Source organism: Falco rusticolus, chromosome 9 (genome assembly GCF_015220075.1).
Source record: "Falco rusticolus isolate bFalRus1 chromosome 9, bFalRus1.pri, whole genome shotgun sequence".
Taxonomy (NCBI): domain Eukaryota; kingdom Metazoa; phylum Chordata; class Aves; order Falconiformes; family Falconidae; genus Falco; species Falco rusticolus.
Genome location: NC_051195.1, coordinates 49,191,917 through 49,216,669, shown reverse-complemented (window position 1 = coordinate 49,216,669; position 24,753 = coordinate 49,191,917). Strand labels below are relative to the sequence as shown.

Below are 24,753 nucleotides of genomic sequence, written 5' to 3'. Positions count from 1 at the left end.
TCCCCCTCGAGCAAACATGATCTCATGATTATTTTTTTTTAATTTTTTTAAGCTCTTAAAGGGGGAAGGAAAAAAAAAAAAAACAACCCACAATAAAAAGAAGGAAAGCACCGAGGAGCGGCATTCCCAGCCTGCCGTTCCCGAAGCGGGGGCAGCGGGCTCTGCCCCGCAGCCAGGATGGCGAGGATGCTGCAGCCGCGGTACTCGGGGGCTGAAGACTCGGAGCTCGCAGCCTCCTCTTCCTCGGGTGCTTTTCCTCCCTCCTCCCTCCTCCCCCTCCCCGCTCGCTTTGCCTCCCTGCACCTTTAAGAAGCACATTGCTCGCCAGTGGGATGGTGTGTGCTAAAGCTGCACAGAGGAAGTTACGCAGCCGGGATCAGGCACGGAGATAAAAGCTCCGATTGTGATTGAAAGTGAGAGCAAAAGGGATTTCAGCCTCGGCATTAACTTGCGAGGGGAGCCGGGGATTGCACAAAGCTTTCCCGGCCATCTGCCCTTGGGGGCCGGCGGCGTAGCGGCTGCCCGCCGGGCTGGGGGGGAGGGGGGGGTGTTGGGGGGTTCCCCCCCGGCCCCGAAGTTCGCTGCTCCGTTGGGAGCCCCGCGCCGCAAAGCTCCCTCCCGGTAAGGACCTGCAGCGCCGAGCGCCGGCCAGCGCGGGGGGGGGGGGGGGGGGGGGGGGTGGGGGGGTGGTGTTGGGGGGGGCGCGAGGCGGGGGCAGAGGCCAGCGCGGGTGCCGGCAACTGCCCCCAGCCCCCAAACAGCAACCCCCTCCCTTTTCCCGGAGTTTGTCCGTGGTGTCCCGCCGGGTGCCCCCCCCCCCGCCGGGAGCAGCCCCGCTCCCCGCACCCCGACGGGCTCTAGCTGCTCCCGCCGGAGTTCGCAGCCGGGGGTCTGCCCGGACAGGGATGCTCGGGGGGGTCTGCCCGGGCAGGGATGCTCGGGAGGCAGCTCCGCGCCGCCGACTTTGAAGGCAGCCCTTTGCAGCCTCCCCAAGTCCTTTCCTGTAAAAGAAACCGGGGGCGGCGAGGCGGAGATGGCGGGGGGTGTGGGGGGGTATCGGTTTGCCTGGAGCCACAAACACGTTACGGGGAGCGGCTGGGGGGGAGCCCGGCAGTTCCGGGGGGCTCCGCAGCCTCCGCCGGGGGGCTCGGCGCTGCCCCCGCACAGGCTGCGCCCCACTTTACCGCTGAGGCTGGAGGGGAAGGGATGGGCAGCCGGGAGAAGAGGGAAAAACCCTCCCTGCGGGGGATGGAGGGGAAGGGGGGGGGGGTGATTTGGAGGCAACGCTTCTGAAAGAAAATTGAAAACTCCTTCATTGAGTTTACTTTCTGTTCTTAATTCCTGAGCAGCTCAGTTGTTGCTCAGCATTGTCCCTCTATTTCAGGGGGTGTTAATCCAATTATATATATATATATATATATAAGCAACCAGCTAAGTCAAGACACAATCTAATTTTGTGTTTTCAATACTCTGGCTATCAGTCCCCAGCGACTGCCGAGTACTCCGCAAAGAAAACAAAGAGCGCTGACTCTATTTGTTCCCATGAACTGCAGTTTCTTAATAATAGCAAGTGAAGATTTATTTTCTAAGAGTCAAACCGAAGCAAGCAGGGCAAAATCCTTAATTTGGAGTCTCCCCCCCCCCCCCCCCCCTCCCGGTTTGCGGCATGCTGGCTTATTTCAGAGCAGCGCTGTGTAACTATTTCTGCAAAGGGACCGTACCAGCTAAGTGTTGCACCACAGACTTCGCAGAGAACCTGCACGCCTGCCTGATTGACTGACAGTAAATATGTTTTCCGGCAGATTTTTATTTCCCTGGGAATCTATGACATTTAGCTAGCATAACAAGACACTAATAGATATATAGATCCTTTCTTCCTGGGTTTTTCTCTATCAGCTGTTCGAGTGCAAAATATAATTGTTAAGGCTATGAAAATAGATCCATAAACTTAACAGCACTGGAGTCATCATTAAAACTGCCCTGCTTGTTCTCTTCACAACACTGGAGTCTCACGGTCTCCACTGTTATTAGGCACTTGGCTGTGACCAGTTTGATGTAATAATTAGGAACTGACATGTTATAACTGAAAAGACAGCTCTGATGTCAGCGGGACTTACAAACACTGTGTCACACCGGTTTATTATTTTTACTACATCTACTCATAATGTAAAAATAGCAGCCAGTCTATTCTTTCTTTGGGAGTTTATTCAGGTCCAACGCAGCTGTAATAGTCTCTTGTTTAAGAGCTAGCGATGAAGCATGAGAGAGAGCTTCTCTTTTCTGAACTCATTCATCTCAATCAACAATCTTTCAACCAAAAAGGGGGGAAAGGGAAATGGTAGCACAGCGATGAGAAGCCCCCGAACATGGATCAATGCATCTGTTAACCTGGAGTTTCTGAGCTTTAGTAATTGAGCTTTATGAGAAAGCAAATACTAAACATGCTGTTGAAGCAGACATCCCTAAATTGGGGAAGAAAAGTTGGGGAATCAAACAGAAAGGGAATTATCCAGAGCTAAATTTCCATTCTAAATACATGCCTCCCACCTTCTTGTATGAGATCTCCCTCCTGTATCTAATGCTTAGAGAGGGTATGACTTTTTTTTTTCTTTTTTTTTCCTTTCCTTCCCCCCTCAGCTCTTTGTCATTTTGTTTTGTAATTACTTAAGATTTTTATAGCTCTACTGGAAAGACAACAAAATTGCAGAAATGTTGCTCTAACCTGAAATGAACACTGGGAAGGTCATTGCTCTTTGTATTAGGTGAACCTTAAATGTTATTAGGACTTTAAATTGTTTTTTATTAAATGTTATTGTTCAGATAAATCATATGTGGGGATGCTGGACAATGTATCTGTCTCCCAAGCCGTCTCGTGTATTCGCTTATCTTTTCAAGACGCAATTTGTCTGTCTGTCCCTGCTCTGTGTCTGCATATTCGGCATCTTCTAATGACCTATAGCTGCTTCTTGCCATTATTTGAAGACCCATTAGATCTTGTTGTCCAGCTGCTGTTACAAACCAGACACCTTAAATGGGGCAGCACTCCTTCCCACCTCCCAAACAGCAGAAAAGCCATAAGCATCTTACTATGGATTTCTTTTTATTAAAGTTGTATATCTCCCTTTTACAAAAACCTGGCTGGTGGCTTGGGAAGCCCAGCTGAGAGCTGTGTCCCAGGGGAGCCCTATTTTTACAAGTCTTGTTGCTCCAACTGGCCCCCCTTGCTCCCAGCTAATTTGTCTTCCCATTTGTTGCAGGGGCAGCCTGCTAATGACCTCTCCCTTTGTCCTGACCATGAAAGAGAGAGGAGACCTCAGGTAGCAGCACGGCTTGCAGCTGAAGGCTTTGGGAACTTGCTGCTCAGTTGCCAAAAGGCAGAGCCAGACAGAAATCCTCGCCTGTGAGTGCCTCGCCACCACTGCAAGACACAGAAGGAGAAGCAGCAAGGCCAGCACTGCTCCCGCCAACCCAGCGACCACCCAGCACCCTGCCGGGACCACTGCGGATCTTGCCACCCAACGTGCTTATGTTGACACAACCATCCAACCATCCTTGGGGAGAAAGGGATTTTAGCTCCAAAGAGCCTCTCTTGTCAGACTTGTACTGATGACCAGAGGCTATGTTTATTTTATGTAGTAATGTCAAAAGCCCCGATAATTATTTACGGCAGACCACAGTTTAAGGCACTTTCCACAGCGACGCATTTGCGGCAGACAAGAGGGTCGAGGAAAACCTGATCCAGCACCATCTCACGGCCTCTCCCATTTGCTCCTATCAAATTTCATCAGCAACTCAGAACCTGATCTTTCTATTGACTGACTGGAGTCACCTCTAGATATTTTCATGCTGATTTGGAAGCCCTTTCATACAATAAAAAGCAAAAAATGAGGTTAAGGAAGACTTTTGACCACTGATCAGCAACTCCGGCCAAAACTTTCCCAATCAAGTGATTTGCAAAGTTGGCTTCTGTGCCGAGAGAAACTTTCCACATCTAAATACAGCGTGCAGAGTGGGATCATTCCTCTCATCATCTGGATCTCCTTCGACAGGATCATTTTTAGATGAGGAGTTTCCATGCTGATCCCGAGAGCAACCCCTAGCCCAGTAGCTGCCTTCCTCGGAGCTCTTGGCACTGTCCTTGCCCAGGGATCCAGCACTTGGCCGCAGCTGCCATGCTCTACCTGGTTGCTCTCCTCTTGCACTGTCTCCCCTTGGCCATGGGACAGTATGACATTTGCAAGTCCTGGGTGACCACGGACGATGGCCCGTCATGGGAGTTTTATGCTTGTCAACCCAAGGCCATGCGGATGAAGGATTATGTGACTGTACGGGTGGATCCGGCAGGAATCACTTGCGGGGACCCACCGGAGAGGTTCTGCACCCATGTAAGTGTTTCCCTCCTTCTTTGACGTGTTTTACCAGGCTTTGGTGGCCAGAGACAGCATCCTGCTGAGATGCCGTTATAAGGATATTTTGGTGGGGGCGGGGGGGGGGGGGGCAACAGCAGCTGCTGCCTTGAGCTTTCAGCCTCCTGGTCTGCAAACTGGGGAGATGGAGTCCTGCCCATCTCGGTGCTGCGCTGGTGGGAAGCCAGCCCTAGAGCAGGGATGGTGCTGGCACACTGAGGGGAGGGCGAGGAGGAGCCAGGGAGGCTCCCAGGTCTGGGGTGGTAAGTAAGGCCTGGGGTCTGGGAAAACTCTGCCCCGGGCGAGCACGCAGCCTGAGCTGCTCCAAGCTCATCCCTCTGCTTAATGAGGAACGGGGGATACATTTTCCAGTCCCATCCCAAAAGGCTACGCCAGCTCCAGGGTTTTATCAAAGGTGGGTGCATCATTTCAGCCTGAGTACGAGCGAGGGGCAGGGTGGTGGAGGCCAGCGTGGCCCCCACACACCGGCAGCTCAGGGAGTTGGTCTGAGCCACAAATTTTGCCGAAACCCCTGGAAATGGCCCCTCTCTTCAAGACTCCACATGGGAAGGCTCTGTGGACATATACTTGCCCTTGTAGTTAAAATCTTTAACTTATTTTCTCTTAAATATTAATCATTGCATTTCATTCCATGCACCACAAAGCTCAGCAGGAACATTTGATTTATAATTCACAAGGCTTTACGTTGTTAAAAAGAGTTCAGGGGTCAAAGCAAATTTCAAAACAGTGTGGCTGTAACGTCCCCTCCCAAACGTCCCCCAGGAGCAGGCCAAGCACACATTTAAGGCACAGGGACCAAGCCAGCCCATGCTGACAGGGTTTCCACTGGGGTGAGCACTGGGCAAGGAGTGTCTTCTAAAAAAGTGTATTATTCTTTTATTACCTATAATGAGAAGGGGGGGTTCTCTCTAAACCAGTGGAGGGACTCCCATTTTCTGTTGCCAGCTTTATCAAGGCTAGTATACCCCCCATGCCTCAGTTTGCCACCTAGAAATTGCACAAACTCCTAGAAAATACCCTGGGCCCAACCAGAGCTCAGGGCATCTCTTGGAAATCCAAGAGAAAAGTGCTGCTTTGGTACCAAGGGATACCAAACATTTACGACCAGCAGAACATGCTGCCAGCAGTTGCCAAGTTCCCTTCAGCCTAAGGGATCTCTACAGTACCAGGAAAGACATTTTCACCAATTCCAGCTAAGTAGCAGCTTCTCCTTTTAAAAGATGGTTATAAAAGAAAGATGAAGTCCAAGGTTGCAAATTAAACAGTTAACTATTGATGGGTCAGTCCGTATTTCTCGTATCTGACTGGCTGCAGAAGGATCACAAGGTGAACGCCAGACTGCTTTCCACTACACACTGCAGCTGTTTGTAAACCCTTTCTGGCTAAGGATGCTCCGGGCTTCAGCTCCACTGACCTCCAAAGCAGCCAAAGACACAAACTGCAATCAGCTCTCTACATGTCTTGAATCAGTCAATAGCGAGGTAAAATCTTTCTATTCTGGGCACCGGCAGTATTTCCTTGTAGTGTACGCCTGCCATGTGCCGTAACACTTGCAAACAGCGCGTACAGCCGTGAATGGGAGTTACACAAATGCGGAACATGGCTCTGCCTTCCTGTCCCTGCCTCACCCCTGGCGCCTGCCTGCCCAGCTCAGCTCCCAGAACAAAACCCAGTGCTCACTGCAACGTCCCCGAGCCGTTCCCTGATGAAGAACGGAACTAAGAACAGAAGTAATATATTGCAAGTTGTTTTTTTTAGATTTTGGGGATAGTTTATGAAATCCCATTGTATTCATGGCCCTTCACTCTCCCGTCTTACACCAGCACTGGCCTCTCCAGAGGATTTAGACTTGTAAAAATGAAGCAGCTGAAGAGCAGCCCTGCCGAGGTGAGCAAGGAGCCTACCCAGCGCTTAGTGCACAGGGTAGTAGGTGGCTGCAGGAGGGGTCCAGGCTCCAGTCCAGCCTAAGGACCCAAGTGGTACGTGCTGGGAGGCCATCAAGGTACATTGTCACAGCCACTGTCACAGAGAACAACACGTGGCCATTTACCGCTGAGCATCCCCTTACGGTCAGTAGAAAGTGGACCCAGCAAGACTCGGCCCCTCCATCGCTGGTGCTGGGCGGTGGCTTGACACCTATTGACATGCAGAGAGCAGTGAGCCATGCCGCAGAGGATGCGAGCGGAGCTTTGCTACCCCAGCGCAAAGGAAGTGCTGGGCAAAAATCGATGTCGCTGCCCACGATCGTTACAGCCGCCGAGCCCCGGCCCTCGCCAGAGCAGGGGGCGGGGGGGCGAGGGGCTGGCACCCGCCCTGTGGCTCCTCGCCTGCCAGCCTGCTCGGGTGTCTTTTGGTGTCCTCTTATCCTTTCTCTTCAGGTTTTAATTATTTTTATGTAACAGGTGGGTTCTCATAGGAGCCTGGCTTTCCAGCAGAGAAGTTCTTAACGGTGACTGTATTGCTTTCTTAGGTGTCTTTCAAAACAGCAGGGTACTGTCCGTGCAGTTAAACAAACGTTACTCTGAATTAAGCATAGCCCAGCAGGACACCTGCACTGCTCAGACAACTGAAATCAAAATTAAAGACACAAAAACATCCCTCCATGCTTAAGGAGCCAGTCAAGAGGGAGCTGGATGATGTCCCCATGTGGGGCATCAGTGCAGGCAGGCAGAGGAGGAGGGTCCTGGTAGAACTCAGGACCACATAAGGCAGCAAGTGGTTCCTACAAGGCTGTACTGGTACTGAGGAGGCTTGCACAGCTCGCAGGGTCGCACACTACGGCTGTAACAACTTCAGGCAGCGCTCGCAGAGAGTTCCGCAAAGGGAGGCATCTGGGAGATGGCAGGATTTACTTGGAGGACTGTCTTTTCTGTTTTACAGCCATTCTAGTCACATCTGGCTGCTCCCTTCTCATTGGGAAGTGTTTTGCTGCTTATTAAACTTGGGGCTTTTGCTTTTTCCACCGTTTCTGAACCTTCTCCTGTTCATGTCAATGACTTTCTGGCAGGGTCCCCTGAAAAATGAATCGTACTGTTCCTCCTGGCAGGGTAGGGGGAGTGGTGGGAGCAGGAAGACAAATGGATAAGTAAATGAAAGCCTGAATGAATCTAAAAGTGTGACTGAAGACTAATAGGGAACAGATCTTTTAACCGAGGATGTCAAGGGAAGGGCAAGACTTCAAAGGTCACATCCAGGGCACGGCCCGGGGTGGCTAAATGCAGAATTCAAATAAGAGGGGTCTGCAGGACAGGCACGGCTGGGGAACGGCAAAGCCGCACGGTCTGCATGGGGCAGAGGGGAGGTGCAGCATTACTTCACCATCACACCCACCCGGGGAGGAGGAAGAGGATGGCACAGCCGGCAGGGTGCGCCCAGGTAGATGCTGAGATGCTGAAGCTCTTCTTCGATACCAAGCAGGGACCTTTGAGAATTAACTTTCAAGCATCGGTGTTTGGCACAACAGATGAAAAAAGCTACGCGGGTTTTGTGGGCAGTTTACTCATGGGGCAGGCAGTGGGGAGCAAGCAAGCACAAAAGCCCCAGCCCCTGCTCCAAATGGCTTTGCAGCTCAAGGCGTTTTTCCAAATCATTCTAGCAAAAGCCAGGAGAGGCAGCTATAGCAGGCTGCCTGTGAGCCAAGAGCCATCCCAGAATGGTTTTGCTGCTGCCTGACGCCCTGGTGAGAGAGCCCCCACACACCCATCCAGCAGCACAGAGACCCCAGCTCGCCGCCAAGATGGGAACCCCTTTTTTTTTTTTGGCCCTCAAAGGTGTCAAGACCGTAATTCTTGTTCAGCCAATGCTCTTTGATGCAGGGCCGAGCTCTTAGCCCATATTGATGGATCAGGGGTATTTTTATTTGGCGTCAGCATTGTTTCATCAGCTAATAGAGCTTGTTGATTTTGGCACAGCTACATGAAAGGAAAAGGCTTTATTTATTCATTACACTTTCAGCCAAATTTGATGTTTAGTTTAATTCTTAGCTAAACTTTTCTGAATGATATGTGGTTATAAGGCTGGTACTAAACAACTCTTTCTCTTAGTAGACCGAGTGCTAAAATTGGAAAAAGCAGGCAAACTTTTGGGCACAAAAACCCTTTTCCCTACATTCTTTGCCCATCTCATACAGCTAGACCCAGCCATAGCTTCATACCCCTGTTTTAAGTGCAAACAAATTGTTACGGGTTCGAGGATGATTAAAGTCAAAGTTTTTAAAGTAAGAAGGAAAACAGAGTTGCTTCAGAGATGCTCTTCCAAGAGCATTTTTAAAGATGCAGCATGATCTGGTGGTTAAAGGATGGTTTCACCCCTTCTGGTACCCCCGGCAGAGACAAACCCCACAGCACTTCCCCAGCCCATGCTGCCCCCACACCTCGTTTCAGGTAGGAGAACCAGGGGGGCATGTACAGAGCCCATGTACCAGTCAAATGGAAAATCCTTTCCAATAAAAGTGGATGTTCTCCCTCCTCCTTGATTAGATCAGCACGTTCCACTGTTGGCCACAAACCCATCGTTGGCCTCAGCAGGGGGCTGGGAGCCAGAGCTCCCCTTTGCCCTTCCTTGGGGGAACTGTATGGCATCAGGGACAATTACTTTGCGTTTATGCCAAAATTCAGCAGCACTGAATCCACTGTCCACTGTCAAATTGCCCATGACATCTCGGTCAAGGTTGTGGCGATGGAAAGCTGCATCTTTTTTTTTCCACATCTGTAAAGTGCTCACAGCCCCCCTTCCCCTTGAACCCTCCAGTACATTAAATTAACACCTGGAAAAAACTCCCCTTTGAGCAGAGCCTGGAAAAGGCAACTGCTGCTATATCCATCCGGATGAAGGCTGGAACCAATCCACCCTGTGCACCCATCATGGCATTGCTTTGGAGCGTGGGCGAAAGGGCTGGGGCCCTTCGGCTTTGTTTCCACCCTTAATCACTTCTCAGCATCAGGGTTGCTGCAGAGAACACTATTTGAAGTCAAGATCAGCAGCTCCATGCCCTTGGGGCCAGACCCTTGGATTGCACGTTATTAGCTGCTCAGCAAATTACACACCACTACTCTCCTACCACAGAGGCTACTCCGGAGCGCGACAGGCTCTTGGTGCTATAAAAGCAGAGGCTTTAGAGAAAATGAAAGAATACAATTCAGCTTTAAATTAGAGAGTGCTGAGCAAACGGGATTTCCCCCCACAGTCTGTAGCAATTTCTTTAAATGCCCAGTTCGAGATTCATCTTGTTGTAAAGTGGGATGCTGCTCCCCTAACAAGGATCGTTTCCACTTGCTGACGGAAAAGACACAGCGATAAAAATCAAGCTGTCAAGCAGATTTAATTGGTACAGTGAGCAGAAAGCTTGCCCCCACCTTGAATAAGATGGGGAAGAATAAACTGCTTTTAAGAGAAGCTTTGCGCTTGAAGGGGAACAGTGTCCAGGTGGGAAAAGCTGGAGAGAACTGGCTTTGGAGACTTGCTGGGGAGCGTGGCCAGAGCCAGGAAAGCAGCTCTTACACTCACTCATACACCAGCTCCAGGTATCACAGTTTTCCACAAGCAGCTCTTGAAGCCAAAGGGATTCAGGGAAATCCTTCCTATTAATTTATTTTAAAATCTGTATTATATTCTATAGCATAGATATTGTTTTCCATTAAACTTTAAAAGGAATTCTCCCTGCAGGAAAGACTGCCTGAGTGGGAAGGAGTACTCTCCTACCACGCTCTGGTTTCCTTAATTGAAAGCCCGATTTTAACCTTAGTTGAACCTAATTACTCTTTCAGACCCCACACCACCTTTTTATCAGGATGCTGAGGCATGGGGCTCAGGCTGACCCAGCCCCACAACCCTACCCGTGTCCCCGCTGTTCCCTCGCGGCAGCACCACCCCAGAGCCACGGTCGGTCAGACCAGTTTGCTGATCCGTCCAAAAATCACCTCCGCAAAACGACCCAGACTGCTTTGCTTTCTGCTCCCGCAGCAGCTGCGGGGCTGAGCGCCCGGCTGCAGCGCTGCATGCCATAACGCCTGGGTCATCTGCAGCAGCGGGGCTGCAAAATGATGTGTGGCACTGGGTGGGCGCCTCTTCCCCCGCAGTTACGCTCTGGGGCAGCTACAAGCAAGCAATCCTGATGCCCTCAGTGGGGACCCTCCAAGCTCAGCACCTGGTTCACCCCATGCTTTTGGAGAAAGCAAAATGGGAATGTACCCAAGCAGTGCCAAAAAGCCTGTCCATGGTGCAAGCCTCTTCCTTGGCAGCAGCCCCTTCCCCCCAGCCTGAAGGCGCGGAGGGGCTGCAACACAGCTGAGCGGCTGCTTCCATCCCCACCGGAGCCACGGGCCCCAGCACCCGCGGCTTCACTGCTTTCTGCTGGGCTCAGCCCCACTCACCAGCAGCAGCCAGACCACTGGATCCCACCTGTGAGGGGGACAGGGTGGCGAGGAGCCAGTGGTCACTCCATGCCCATCTCGCGCTGTCCCCACTTGGCTGGCTGCAGAGCTTACAGCAATGCAGGGGCGGCCGGGGGGTCCTGAGGTTAATGAATTCCTCCTCTGACCTAGATGGTGAGCTCCATCAAGCGTGAGCAACAGCAGCACGGCAATGCTTGGCTAGCAGAGCCCGAATTTCTGACTTGCCAGAGTTATTACGCACGTGGGCTGTTGCTGACCTGCTTAGCGGGAGTTCTCCACCGAGATGGTGTGAGCACCACCGCTGCCACCCTCTTGAAGGCATCCATCTCCCCAGGCACCCAGCCTGCGGTGCTGAACACACCCCGGGTGTTACTCCTGCAGTTCAACACCACGCGGCAGGGTCCCAGTGCTGGAAAACACCAAAGAGGCTTTTTCCTCCACAGACCACACAGCACTGCTTGGTGGCCAGAGGTGTCTCTGGGGAGAAGCCAATGCCGGCACAGCCCTGGCTAAGACCCACCAGCAAACAGTAGTTTGGGCTCCCAGCCTTCACCCCAGGCAGATGAGCCATCCCCTGCAGCCTCAGACGCATCCCATGAGGTTCCCACCATCCCCCCCTCTTTCAGGCAGGGTCCCCGGGACCCACGGAGGATTGCACGTCGCAGTGCTGGCCCCACACCTGCCCTGCGCTTGCTCCAGCCTTTGGCACCGGTGCCTCTGCACAGCTGCTGTGCGCGACAAGCAAGCAGGCTTCAGGAAACCTGTGGCTTTTGGCTCCATGGGGGTTTCTGTGTTTGTCAGCTGTCCCCGAGCAGGCTCCAGCTGCACAAGGGGACCGGCCAAGGTTGCCTGTCTAGAAGCTGAGTGCGTGTAGGCACGCAGCAATGTAGAACCACCAGGTTGGGTCTCATCCCAGCTGGCTCCCACCTCTCCTGCTTGCTTACATCTGTGCAGAAGCCACCAACGCAGCAGCCTGCCCTCCCCAGAGCAGCTCCAGCCTCCGCCTCTGGCGAGTCCCACAAGAAGGCGAGTGCTGGCGTGGTGAGCAGAGCTGGTGCCGGAGCGGGCAGCAGGGTCACACATCCACAAGTGCCCATCGCCCAGGACCAGCACCCATTTTGCTGCATGCTCCAGCATGGGCAATGGGTCTCCACTCCCTCAGTGCTGAGCATCATGTGGATGCTGCCACTGCTGTGTCCAGTCCTGCCCCTGGCACCTCCACATCCCTTTGTGGGGGGAATATCTCAAGGGGAGAATTAGCACAGATTCAACTGGTTTTTACTCCCAGCCAAAGAGTTTTTAAGCCCTCATCCCCTGGCTGAGGCGGCTGCTTCAGCTCCATGTGCTGCCTCTAATGGGGTTTGTGGGGAGCCAAAAAAAAAAGGAGAGGATCACAATCCTGCCCTCAGGGACAGCCAGGGCACATATCGGGCTGACCACAGCACAGTCCCAGCCTCCGACAGGCACCTGCTGAATTGTTCCCCTAAAACACAGCATAAAGCAACCAAATACTTTGCATGCAACAGCAAAACCAGAGCGCTCGATGCAGCAGGAGCCCTGATCAGAGGTCAGGGATGGGTGCAGGGGCATCCACCACCAAACCGTGCTCCCCCTGCAAAGGCTTTGGGGACAATCTGCACCTCCATTCGAGGAGCACAGCAGCGCATCCACTCCCTCTCCTCTCCCCCTCCCAGCCTCCGTGTCCTGCCCTCCCCCATTCAAACTATCAGGGCCTCTCTTACAGAATAAAATATTAATAGCGGCGTAGCGAGCCTCTCTGCAAAGGCTGCATGTATTGAGCTTACAAGGCGCACAAGCTTTTAGAGAGTAGGACACTTTTCCTACTTCCTAAGCATTTTCTTAGTCCTGAATCAATAATGCACTCTAAGCCCAGCACACAGGTCGCTGCTGTTGTGCTCCTGCTGATAGGGACTGAGGAGAGGGATACATCTCTGTAGCAAGATGCAAGGGCTTAATAATCTGGCAGAGAAGGGATGGGGCAGGATCCAAGGAGTTTAATTTGTAGACAAGCCTCAGGGAAGTACCCTGGGAAGAGCAAAGCTTGCAACTCTTGGGTACAGAAAGTCTGGGTTGGGAGACGAGCTAAAAAGCAGTCAATGGGATTAAATGCCTGCGTCTTTGAACGCCTGCCCGTGGTTGCTGGCTGAGGGGTGTCTGGTCCATCAGCTTCTGATCTGGGGCCCTAGGTCGCTCTGTAATCCACAAACCTGCAAAAGGAGCAGCTGAGGGGTGCAGCCCCGGTGGGGAGGTGGGTGCGGAGGTGAGCCCAGGGCGCCAGGAGGGATGGGGTTAGAGCAGCTCACGACGGGATTAGTAGTTCAGAAAGAGCTGCTCAAAAATGATTCCATGGGAGGCCAGGCTGTGGGCGATGCGATGCGTGTGCTCGCCCAGCACAGACCAGATTATCTGCTTAGGAGTGGAATTTTCCGGGCGGCGTTAACCCTTGCGTCGCCCACAGATCAGCCGCACATGCATCTTTCAGGACGAGGGGCTTGGCAGTGGATGTGGCAGTGGGAGCTGAGCTGCTGCCCAGCATCCTGGGGCTTTGGGAATGGAAGTGGTGCCCAAGGTCACCCAGCGAATGGTGTGCTCAGGGCCCTCCTTGGAGAGGTCACCTGTGGACTGGGCTGGATTCAGTCTGGAGGTTAGAATTCATCGGGTAACCAGATTTTCTGACCATTTCTGGCTTAGCCCGAGTGGGCGTGAAGGGATTTGTGTCCCTGCACGAGAGGTGCCGGCTGTGTTGCGAGGGTGGACAGGTGACTTGGGTCAGTCCTTGTGCGTGACAAGCAGCACCTCGCTCTGCATCCTCCCTCCGCAGAGAGGATGCTTCCTGCCTGGACGCCAGCCTCCGGCACGGGTCTCACCACCTACGGTGCAAAGATCAGTTCAGACCCTTCTTGAGAGGTACTGAGCAACCACAGGGAGATTTTCAGAGACGGTGTGGGGTGAGAGCAGAGATTTCCTTGAACTTCACATCAGGTTTGGGTGAAGGAGCCACTATGCCCAGCTGCAGGTGCCTGGAGGAGCTCAATCTTCAGGAAGGTGGAGCCTGACCCTGCTTTTGAAATCCCTCCCTGCCTCAGTTTCCCCACCAGGAGAGAGGACATTGCACTGCCACCACACGACCCTGTCTGGCACTGTGATGTCTCCTCACAGCTGGTGGCGAGAGGGGCGCAGTGCTGAGGTAGGATAAAATACAAACGAGATGCTTCTTGAATGCAGAAGCAGGCTGGAGGGGGAAGGGGAAGAGCAGCCACGAGCAGGGGCTGGATCTCTTCCCTGGCAGAGAGACAGGCCCAGGGGAGCCCGAGAGCCCCGAACAAGCGGTGCGCTGTTCGGTAAACGAGGATCTGCTTCAGGCCAAAGGCAAGAGGCAAAAGGCAAAGCAAAACGTCTCGCCAAGCGCGCCCCGGTGCATGCCCGTGGAGGGCTGTGCTGCGGGGCTTGCGGTGCTGCTTTCTGCTGACTCACGCTCTCCGAACCCCGCACGAAGGCACAGGGTGCCCCGTGTCAAGGGTGACCTTGTGCTCGGACAACCTCCATCCCGGAGGAAGGGGAAGGAAGCGGAGGAGCGATCAATCCCCCAAACCACAGCCCGGGGGGAGATGGAGGGAGTGACATTCAGCTGAGCCAGAATTAGCAGCAGATCTGTGGAGGGACCCCATTTCCACCCTATTAATAATTCATCCCAGCTCTGCCTTTACCTGCTCATAAACAGCAAACAGCTTGTTAGCGAGGATGGTTTTCTCCCCTTTTGCTGTCTCTGCCCTAATAAGAGCCCCTTGCAGATGGCTGGGGGGAGGGAGGCAGTAAGGGAAGGACACACGAGTGAACAAACCACCCCACCAGCCCACCCTGAGCTTCCCACCCCATCCCTGCAAGTCTCCCTGACCCAGAGCCCGCTGCCTCCCAGCCGGAGCTGCCCTTCCCCTGCAGAGACTAAGCCGCAAAATCACTCCTCACTGAAGCCCAGGTGCCCTGCCAGAACCTCCCTACACAGGGCCATTTACAACCCCTCTTTGGAGGGTTACCACGAGGAGGAGAGCGGTGCCCACAGGGTGTGCGGGCAGGGGGTTGCTGGAGCATCCCGAGCACCTGAGCAGCTCTCAGGCAGCAGCCACACAGGCAGCCCCTGGGAAAACTGTGTCTTCCGCCATATGAGACAGCTTCTGGACTATCTAAAAATATATAGAGCTTGACCAAAGTGGTATTAAAAAAGAAAAATAAATGTAGAAGAAGACATAGCATCTTGAAGAAAGCCATTAAGATTTCATTATGAAAAGGTGCACTTTGCCATCAGAGCACCACTGACATCTCCACAACCCGACCGACACGGCAGTGCTGGCCCCGTCGGGGACCCCTCCCCACACACCGACAGGCATCCCGAAACAGCACAGAGCCACCCCTGACACATCTGCTGGGTCTGAGCCCCAGCTGTGCTGCGGGGAAACCCTGTCTGGGCACCAGGGGACGGGTCAGTAGTGCAAGAGGAGCAGATGCTGAGCAGGCAGCCCCACACATCCCCCCACGGCTCCCCGCATCCCCCCACATCCCCAGTGGCATCGGGCAAGGAGGGCACCAACCTTCCCCTTGGCTGGGGGGGGTGGCTGGTGCAGGGCTGTTTGGCTTGAGAGGGGCCTTGTATTTCTCCTCAATTACCTCCGTGCTCCCAGCCAACCCTGCCAGTGAGTTGTGCCACTTGCCAGCTGTTGGAAATAATCGCTGTAAATTAATTACGCTTGTTTCACCCCTCTGATCCCTCCCAGCCCATGAATAGAGTGAAAATTAATTGTCAGAGAGTATTTCTAGTTCTCTGGGAGTCCCATCCTGGCCACTGGCAGGGTATGGTTTATGCCCTGAAGCATGAGATTTAATTACCCACAAATGTTATTTTTGATCATAAAACCACCTTGTCTTTTCATAAATCCAGATAGAGCAGTTGAACCCTCAGGTCAGAAGCAGCAAGAGTGAAAATACCCCATAATGATGTTAGGACAAGCCTGTGTCCTCTCCTGGGTAAATGCAGTTCTGCTTGGGAAAGAGCATCATGTCCCAGAACAATTACTGGAAGAAAACCCAAGGAAGTTTCCCAGGCACCTGTCGCTCAGGGTGGCCCTCCTCAAAAATGTGTGTTGTAGAAAATAGATTTAACTCTGTATCAGTGGGGAGGACAAAGGTGGTTGTCACCAGACCTGGGTCGGGGACGGCATCTTCCCCACTTGGCGCATTATTTCCCGGTGCTAAATCGTGGTGCTGACAGGCACCGGAGCGAGCCTGCAGCCTGGCCAGGATGAGGACAGGGACAGATCCCTGGGAAGCCCCGGCAGAGCCAGGGAAGCTGGAGCAGGGGATGGAGGTGAAGCAAAGCCCCGCAACTCAATCCCACCGTGAATCAAGGGAATTTGGCTGAGCATAAAGCAGCAGGAAAGCAAACACACCGGGACAGTTGTTTCAGCTTTATCCTGCAACCCAGTGAGCAAATGGATCTCTCTTCAGTCCTTCCCTGGCAGGCAGGTTGCTGAGGGAAGGGGAGGCTGCCGGGCACACACGGTGGCACCGGTCCCCGACATGGACATTGGTGGGGCCGGAGGGCTCAGGTGCACACAAGGATTTTGGTGATGCAGTTGTTTGCAGGATCTGAAAGAAATTTGATGGCAACTTAAGGACTTCGCTGCCGTGTGAGGCAATGCAGGGACTTTGTGAGCCCCATCAGCTAATCTGTCCATGGGAAACCAAAGGCAGCATCATAGGTGCCCTGGGAGAAGCAGAAGGGCCTTGGGATGCACCCAAGAGCACCTTAAGCATCACAGCTGGACGAGGTGGGTGCTGAGGAGGGGATTGTCCCCTCCTGTGTGGGGGTGGAGGTTCAGACTGAGGTTTCGCTGGCCACAAACCCTCCTGAGAAGGAGGGAAGGACATTTCTGTGCCATCGCCCACCCCACTGAAATCAATCCAGCATCGCTCGACTCGCGGGCCAGCAAAACCCTGAATTATTGTGCCACTCGGAAAAACTGGATGAAAACCTATAGCTGAAAGGGGCAGCACCATCCAAACCCTCCTCATCCACAGCCCCCCCACCCCCGCCGTGGCGGCAGGTGCCGGCTGCTGCTAATGGCCCCACGAGGGACAGCCTTCAGTGGCACCAGATCTTCTCCTCTCTGCTCCAGGAGCCTGGTCACTAAGCAGATCACTCATTTCAGAGTCTGCAGGAAGCTCCTCCTCATGTTGAGAGCCAGACCTGGCTCTTCAGGTGCTTTAGGCCGTGGAGGGGGCGATGAAACAGCTCCTGGTCCCAACCATCATCAGCACAGGGAAGCCTGGAGATACCCAAAGTCTGAGAGCTCTCTGGTTGGGTTTGAGAGGGGGAAAGAAACACTACAGAAGGAAAGACCCAAGAGAAACCCACCAACAGGATAGATCTTTGTGCCAAAGAAATGCAATTAACCTTTTTCCTCTTTGATAAAAATCTTCCCATAAAAAAAAATAAAATCAAGGGGTACCCCACTACCCCCAGCTAAAAAAATACAAATTTTGGATTTCCAAAACTAGTCCAAGTTGATGAGACCTTGTCATTACTCTTATTAGGAGACTGCAATTAGAAACTAGTTGGTCTCAGGGTGACCTAGGGTTAGCAGAGACCTTGGCTTAAACAACACAATTCCAGCAGGCAGGAGAGACCCCTGAAAGCAAAGCAACAGCGGGGGCATCCCCTGGGCCAAGGCACCATTGAACAAATCACACCAGGTTATGAGCGCTGTGAGGAGCATCCTTGCCTGAGCAGTACAACCTTCACATCACCTGCTGATTTTTCCATGCTGAAATCTTGCAGGGCTTTTTTTCCCCTTTAATATGATCATTATTTTTATTATTTTTCTTCACTGTGCAGCTAGTGGCTGCGCTTGCTTTCCAGCTTCCCTTTGGCATGGACATCTCCTAAAAGCTGCAGTTTTGTTTTTGCGCAGCTTTCACCATTCACAACAGATGTATAGTTTGTTTAAAAAATTCAACAGCTTAATGATTAATCAAGTAATTTCACCTACAAAAATATATAATTTTATGCTACGAGGCTTAAAAATGGCATCATTTGCCAGGAAAAAAAAAAGCAAAACAACTTTGTGCACTCATTAAGAGCCCTAGAAACCAGCTGGGCTCTGTAAAACCAGGGCCCTTTATTGTGGCTGTTTTCCCCCCATTTTCCCCCCCTCCCCAGCAACGTGGAAACAGCTTTGCTGCAGCATCCTGGAATTCTATCATCACACCTTGCTAGACCAATATCTTGTTTCCTAAGAAATCCTCCTGACGAGCGGGACTTGCTGTCACCTTCAGGAAGCCCCTTCTGCAGCATTTCTGCCCAGGCACCGAGGGGGCAGGACCCAGGGGCTGGCACTGCAGTCACCGGGACCAGGACATACGTCCACCTCGAGCATGGACCCGTGTGAACCTCATGAGGTTCAACAACGCCAAGTGCAAGGTCCTGCACCTGAGCTGGGGCAATCCCTGCTATGAACACAGCCTGGGGGTGAAGGAGCGAGAGCAGCCCTGAGAAGAGGGGCTTGGGGGTGGATGAAGAGCTGGACATCAGCCGGGAACATGTGCTGGCAGCCCAGAAAGCCAACGGTACCCTGGGCTGCATCACCAGCAGCGTGGCCAGCAGAGCGAGGGGGGTGATCCTCCCCCTCTGTTCTGCTCTGGTGAGACCCCCCTCTGCAGCGCAGCATCCAGCTTTAGGGTCCTCAGCACAGGGTAGACACCAGCGTGTTGGAGCAGATCCAGAGGAGGCCACAGGAATGATCGGGGGGGGGGGGGGGGGGCGGCGGGGGGACTGGAACACCCTCCCCCTGCTGTGGGGAGGGACTGAGAGGGTTGGGGTTGTTCAGCCTGGGGAAGAGAAAGCTCTGGGGCGACCTTACAGCACTTAAAAGGGGGCTTGTTGGAAAGATGGGGACAGACAGTTGAGTACAGCCTGTTGCGATAGGGGCAATGGTTTTAAACTAAAAGAGGGTAGATTCAGATTTGGTAGAAGGAAGAAAATCTTTACCATGAAGTGAAACCCTGGTACAGGTTGCCCAGAGAGGTGGTAGATGCCCCATCCCTGGAAACATTCAAGGTCAGGCTGGACGGGGCTCCGAGCAGCCTGATCCAGTGGAAGGTGTCCCTGCTCGCTGCAGGGGACTGGACTGGGTGACTTCTAAATGTCCCTTCCAAGCCAAACCACTCTATGTTTTGCCCCGTGGAGGCACAATCTTGCTACGATGCCATTTGTGAGGACAAGTTGTCTTTAACGAGGCTCTGGCGATTTGTCCCTGGGGATTTGCCCCTTGGGGCTGTGCCGGGGCTAAGCAAGGTTACAGTGCTCTTAGGTGCACCCTCAAGAAATGAGCAGCCAGAAGAGCATGCTGGAGAGCCAGAAACCTGCAACATCTAGTTGCTGTGAGGACACTCACGACTGATTTAATAGCGTGAGACTCAAAGTGAACTGGTTTATTTTAAGCTCACCGAGACCAAGTTTGCCTGGCTAATGCATTCTGACTTTTAGATTGAAGACGTAAATATCTTGAGACTTTGGACAGATTCTTTGGAGGACGCACGGCTTGGAGGAGGAAACCAGATTCAAAAATAATACCTGGAATTATTCCAAGAGCACTATAACTGATCTTACCAGGACCAACGGAGCAGCCAAAGTATGGCCATCTGTTTCCGCTCCCCCCTGCCCTCCTGGCTGACTTCAAACCACCCCACCAGCAGAAAATGCCTTGAGCATCCCGTGGAGGAAGGACAATTCAATAAACCTAAAACCAAAAAGGAACACTTCATTTTAGCAGAGGAAGCCGTAGTGATGTGACTCACTTTGGTGGCTTTTGAGGCTCTTCCCCACCCTTCAGCACTGTCACTTAGAGGTTATTTTTGTGTTTGTCCTGTTACAACCACGCAGCTCTTGAGGTGTGTGCCGCTCCGGAGCACCAGGGTGGTTAAAGACATCTTTGGGCTTGCTGCCTGCTGAGCTGAGCACGCTTACAGGTTGGGATGCATAGAAGCCATCAGGGATCGTGCATCTCCGTTCCCTGATCTCTGGGAAGAGCATATGGCAGACAGGCAGAGTCCTGGCTCCGCTCCCCGGTGCTCCTGCCCCACCAGGGCCCCTGCCAGGGATATGCCTGGCCAGCCCTGTCCCTCCAGACAGGGCACTGGGGGGCGGATCATGTTTGTCAGACCCAGTTGCTTCCTTCACTGCCCCTGGGAAGCCTGTCCCACCGCCCACCCTGGTCACCCTTCACTGCTCTGGGTAAATGCTTTCTTATTGTAGTTTGGTCACAGAGTAACCTTGTGTAACTTGGCCACTGCTTAAGGAAGTCTCCAAAGAAAGCCTTGACAGGAGCATCATCCATAAGACCCAAAGGTGAAGCTGGCCACTGTGGCCCACAAATACTCAGTGGAGATTCATCTCACACCAGCTCAAGGGCTTTGGCCGCCTCGATGGCTGTCGCACGCAGGCAAGGAAGCCACATGGCAAGAGCACTCTTGCCAGGACAGCTCTGTTCACGCAGACTGCTGCTCACACAGAGCCATGCCGAGCAGCAGGGCTCCCCAGGGGTTTACTGGGGAGCTTTCTGCTGCCATCTCAAGCCCACTCCCCACCTAAGCCCCCCAAAACGCTGCACTGCGGCACCCTTCTTCAGACAAGAGGTGAAAACGGACCTCCGGGATGGTCTTTTTGGGAGCATCCTATTAAGCCATCTGTATGACCACATTGGCAGTGAGACCATACTGCAACGCAATATGTTGCCTCAGCACAAGAAGCACACTCAGAGCCCCCAGCACTTCAGCTGATGGGGATTTTTCTTCCTTTTCCATCAGCCACCACTGTAAAGCTGTGCTAAGAGGCAGCTACATCCCCCAGCAGGAAGCTGTGTCTCATTAGCAGAGGTAAACAATTCCTCTGAACGTGACGAGTCAGGAGAGCATATTAAATATGTCATGTCTTAGGGGTTTTTTAATCCCTGCTCCGGAACAGCGTGCCGCAGCAGGAGAGTACCCCCCAAGCACGGCTCAGCCCCAGCACACCCCAGCTGGCATCTTCCTTTGCTCAAGGCATCTCCCCGCCTTTGGGAGGGCAGTAGGGTGCACCTGGGCAGGTGCCCTCAACATCAACCACCTGAGCAAGCCTCAGCACTCCATTTATTTCCCTTGCTCAACTGGCACAGCTGCAAACAAGTGGAAAAAACCCCCAACTATCCAGCCATTTGCTTTTAAAACATCCGTTCAGCATCCTCCCTGCTTTGGGGCTGGGCAGCGCGCCGGAGCTCAGTGGCTCCGGTTGCAGCCCTTCCTCCCAGCGCACACGGAGATGGCAAAAACCACACGTTGCTCAAGTTAAGGCTGTAACAAGAGGAGCAAATCCCAGCACGGCACTGGTGGCTTTACCGGCAGGCAGTGTGTCCGAGAGCAAGACAATGCTGAAAATAGTATGAGTTTTGCCTTGTTTTATCAACTGGCTTCTGCTGCTTTCCCTGGCAGCCACATGCACGCACACACACCCCCAGTGCATGCTTTATTTACAGGAGTCCCCTTTTCTTCCCCAAGGATGCTGCTGCATCCCCTGCAAAGGGGTCTGATGCTCACATACAGATCAGCTGCTCGCTATTTCGTTTTATCCCCGCTGCTGGCGGAGCAGCCTCCTGCCTTATTTACAGCGTGCTACTCACGCGGCTCAGGAGACAGAATTATTTATGTGCTCCTGAGCTTTTCTAGGCTCCTCGGTGCTGTGGCCTCTGCTCCCTGGGCGCATAATTGTGCACATTCAGTGCCTGTCTCGGAGCAGCAGGGAGGCACCAACGGCCCATTTTACAGACACAGAGTGAAGAAGCTCCAAGTAGTTCCCAAGGCTTTTCGCTGTCCAGCCAAAGATGGCAAAGCCCAGATTTTCCACAGGGCCTCATGTTACACAGCAGTTTCCGTGCTCAAAGCCCAGTCCCACTTTGTACCAAAGAGCACCCATTTGTACAAGCCAGATCCTCTCCTCTGCTTTGCTCACGGTATACACAGGGCACCCTAAAAGCAGGTACAAGCACTGACACTCCAACAGTTTCCCAGGCCAAAACAGGCCCATGGCACAGGATCCGTCCCCAGTGCCACGGACACAGGAGCAGCCTCTTCCCACGCTTCCCTGCACTTGCAGTGGGGCTCTCCCAGCCCTGGGATGCAACCAGGCTGTGCAGACCCCAGCCCTGCACCTCACTTGTTTTGAGCCCCCAGGTACCAGCATCGGCTCCCTGTGACAGGGGATCAGCAGCCCCCCGCACCCTGGTGCTGCAGGAGGTCCCCAGGGCCGGGCAGGAGCGCGCTGCCCCCCCATGCACAGCACCTTCCCACAGGCTCCCCACCACACACAAAGCATTCGCAAACCAAACCACGAAACCTGGCTCTGCCTTACCTTACAAGTCCGCTGTGCTCAGGAGGGCCAGACCTCACACCCAGCAGGATCCTCACCTCCAGCCATCAGCTCTGAGCAGCTCCAGCTGCTTTATCACCTCCTCCTCCTCTGCCAGGTGCCTTTGCCTCCCTTACGAGGGTCCCACTGCAGCAGAGCCCACTTGTCTTACCAGTCCTTCTCCCTCCCTGATCCTCTGGATTTTGAGTCCAAGAGGGAGGCAGAGTGACAGCAGAGATGCTTCATATGCAAAAACAGATTTGCAGTGTGTTGCAGAGGTTTTTTTGCAGACAGTACCCATTATAACACAGCCAGCCCCACATCAACCCCAAGGCAGGTCTGACCCACATGCTCACGGAGGCAGGGACTGCAGGGCAAGTAACAATGGGCTTTAACACACATCTGGATGAGCAATAGACCCATGTGGCACAGCTAACCCTGATGCCCACCTCCAAAACTTCAACATTTGGTGTGTGACCTTGATGATATTTCCTTAGTGCAGTTCAGCACAGGTGGATGCCTGCCTGTGTCCCTGCAAAACATGCAGGCTTGGCCATGCTTTGTCATTTGTGGGCAAAATGGGACAGCTGGACCTTTTCCCTCATTGCCTAGGCCTGCAGGTGACAAGTGACATAGCACTGGATGTTGTGGCCTGGATGGGATGAGCCATCCTTCCCACCATCATCCCCATGGGTGGATGAGGACCAGTGCACCTCCTGCCTGAAGCTGGGGAAGGCAGCATGGCTTGGGAAGCACCTGTCCCCGCAGGCAGCAGGGCTGCCAGGCACAGCTACCTAATTCAGTTTCTGCAAAGACATTACCTGACGTTCCCTTCTATTTGCCACGGGCTAAGGGTGCCTGGACAAGCAGCAAGCGGCAGGGGGGGTGGGGGTGGGGGGGTGGTTAGGCTGCAGGAGTCCCAGATCCCTTCTGGGTGCTGGCGGGTGAGCACAGAGACACCCCGTTCCCTTCCCGAGCCCCTGTCAGCTCAGCCCCCCGTCAGTGTGGGTAGGCTGAGCAGTGGCCATCTCACCGGACTGAGCGGGTGCATCCTGAGCGTACCCGCTTTGCGTGGCCCCAAGGCCAGGATGCTGTCCTGGGAACAGCAGAGACACAGGGAGCACAACTCTCTGCTCGCTTTGGTACAGGCCAGTCCTGTCCCTGCTCGGAGCTGGGAAATTGGGTTTCCCTCCTCTAGCCCTGCTCAGAGGTACTGGAGAGACAGTGTGTCCCCAGGCCATTTGGCATCAGGAGCCACGAGAGGCATGGATGTGCTTTGGGGATTTTAGCCATTTGGTTCTTGCAAGGGAGAGGGGAGAATGCAGCTTTCCGTAGGCTTGTAACGTGGCCAAACTTGAGCGGAGTTCTCCAAGACCGTCTCAGGGAAAGCGCTTTCTATGAAAATTGCCCCCATGCCAAACTGAAACGCCCTTTCCCAAAGGGCCTTTCAAAGGAAAGAGCACGGCCGTTCTTGTAGCAAAGGCAAAGCCACATCTTTCTGTCTGAAATTCATGCTCAGAAACAGCACCATCCAGAGCCAGACCCCTGGCGTACTCCAGTTCAGCACAGCAGTTCATGTTTGATGCAAGCAGCTAAACCCAGGACCCAGTAATGGTGTGAGTTTGGCCGCATGCCTGCGACGCCCATGCGATGCCCAGGTGTTACCTTCTTCTCTTGTGACCGTTGTTGTTGTTCCAGGAGAACCCGTACCTGTGCAGCGATGAGTGCGACGCCTCCAACCCGGACCTGGCCCACCCACCAAAACTCATGTTTGACAGCGAGGACGAAGGGCTGGCCACGTACTGGCAGAGCGTGACGTGGCGCCGGTACCCAGAGCCGCTGCTGGCCAACATCACGCTGTCCTGGAACAAGAGCATCGAGCTGACGGACGACATCGTGATAACCTTCGAGTATGGCCGACCCACCATCATGATGCTGGAGAAGTCACTGGACAATGGGAGGACTTGGCACCCGTACCAGTATTATGCAGATGACTGCATGGAGGCCTTCAGCATGCCAGCACGGAGGGTCCGGGACCTCTCCACCACCAGTGCCAACAGGGTCCTCTGCACGGAGGAGTATTCCCGCTGGGCGGGCTCCAAAAAAGAGAAGACCGTCCGGTTTGAGGTGAGGGACCGCTTTGCCATCTTTGCTGGCCCTGACCTGAAGAACATGGACAACTTGTACACCCGGCTGGAGAGTGCCAAAGGGCTCAAGGACTTCTTCACCGTCACCGACCTGCGGATGAGACTGCTGAGACCAGCCCTGGGGGGCACCTACGTGCAGAGGGAGAACTTGTACAAGTACTTCTATGCTGTCTCCAACATTGAAGTCACCGGCAGGTAACGGCCACTGTATTTCTTTGGGTATCTCTTCTCGGAGGGATGCGAAGAGGGTTACTGCTAGAAAACTAAGCTGTCAGCGCTTCTGTCGACCGATAAGGTTACCCGTGGTTTCCCTCTGAAATCCCCTTTCTCCCCAG

The 24,753-nt window shown here is 53.5% G+C and overlaps 1 protein-coding gene across 4 annotated transcripts in view; it reads left to right on the top strand.

Moving 5' to 3' along the window:
* Nucleotides 1–367: 367 nt before the first annotated feature.
* Nucleotides 368–24,753, top strand: part of NTNG2 (netrin G2) — a 51,696-nt gene continuing 27,310 nt past the window's right edge. For 2 of the 4 annotated variants that reach the window (XM_037401327.1, XM_037401328.1), the window contains exons 1-3: nt 368–621; nt 3,258–4,385; nt 23,970–24,613. In XM_037401327.1, coding sequence (XP_037257224.1) covers nt 4,173–4,385; nt 23,970–24,613 — 857 coding nt within the window. In that variant the 5' untranslated portion in view covers nt 368–621; nt 3,258–4,172. The remainder of the gene's footprint in view (nt 622–3,257; nt 4,386–23,969; nt 24,614–24,753) is intronic. The other 2 variants (XM_037401326.1, XM_037401329.1) reach the window with 2 other exon arrangements.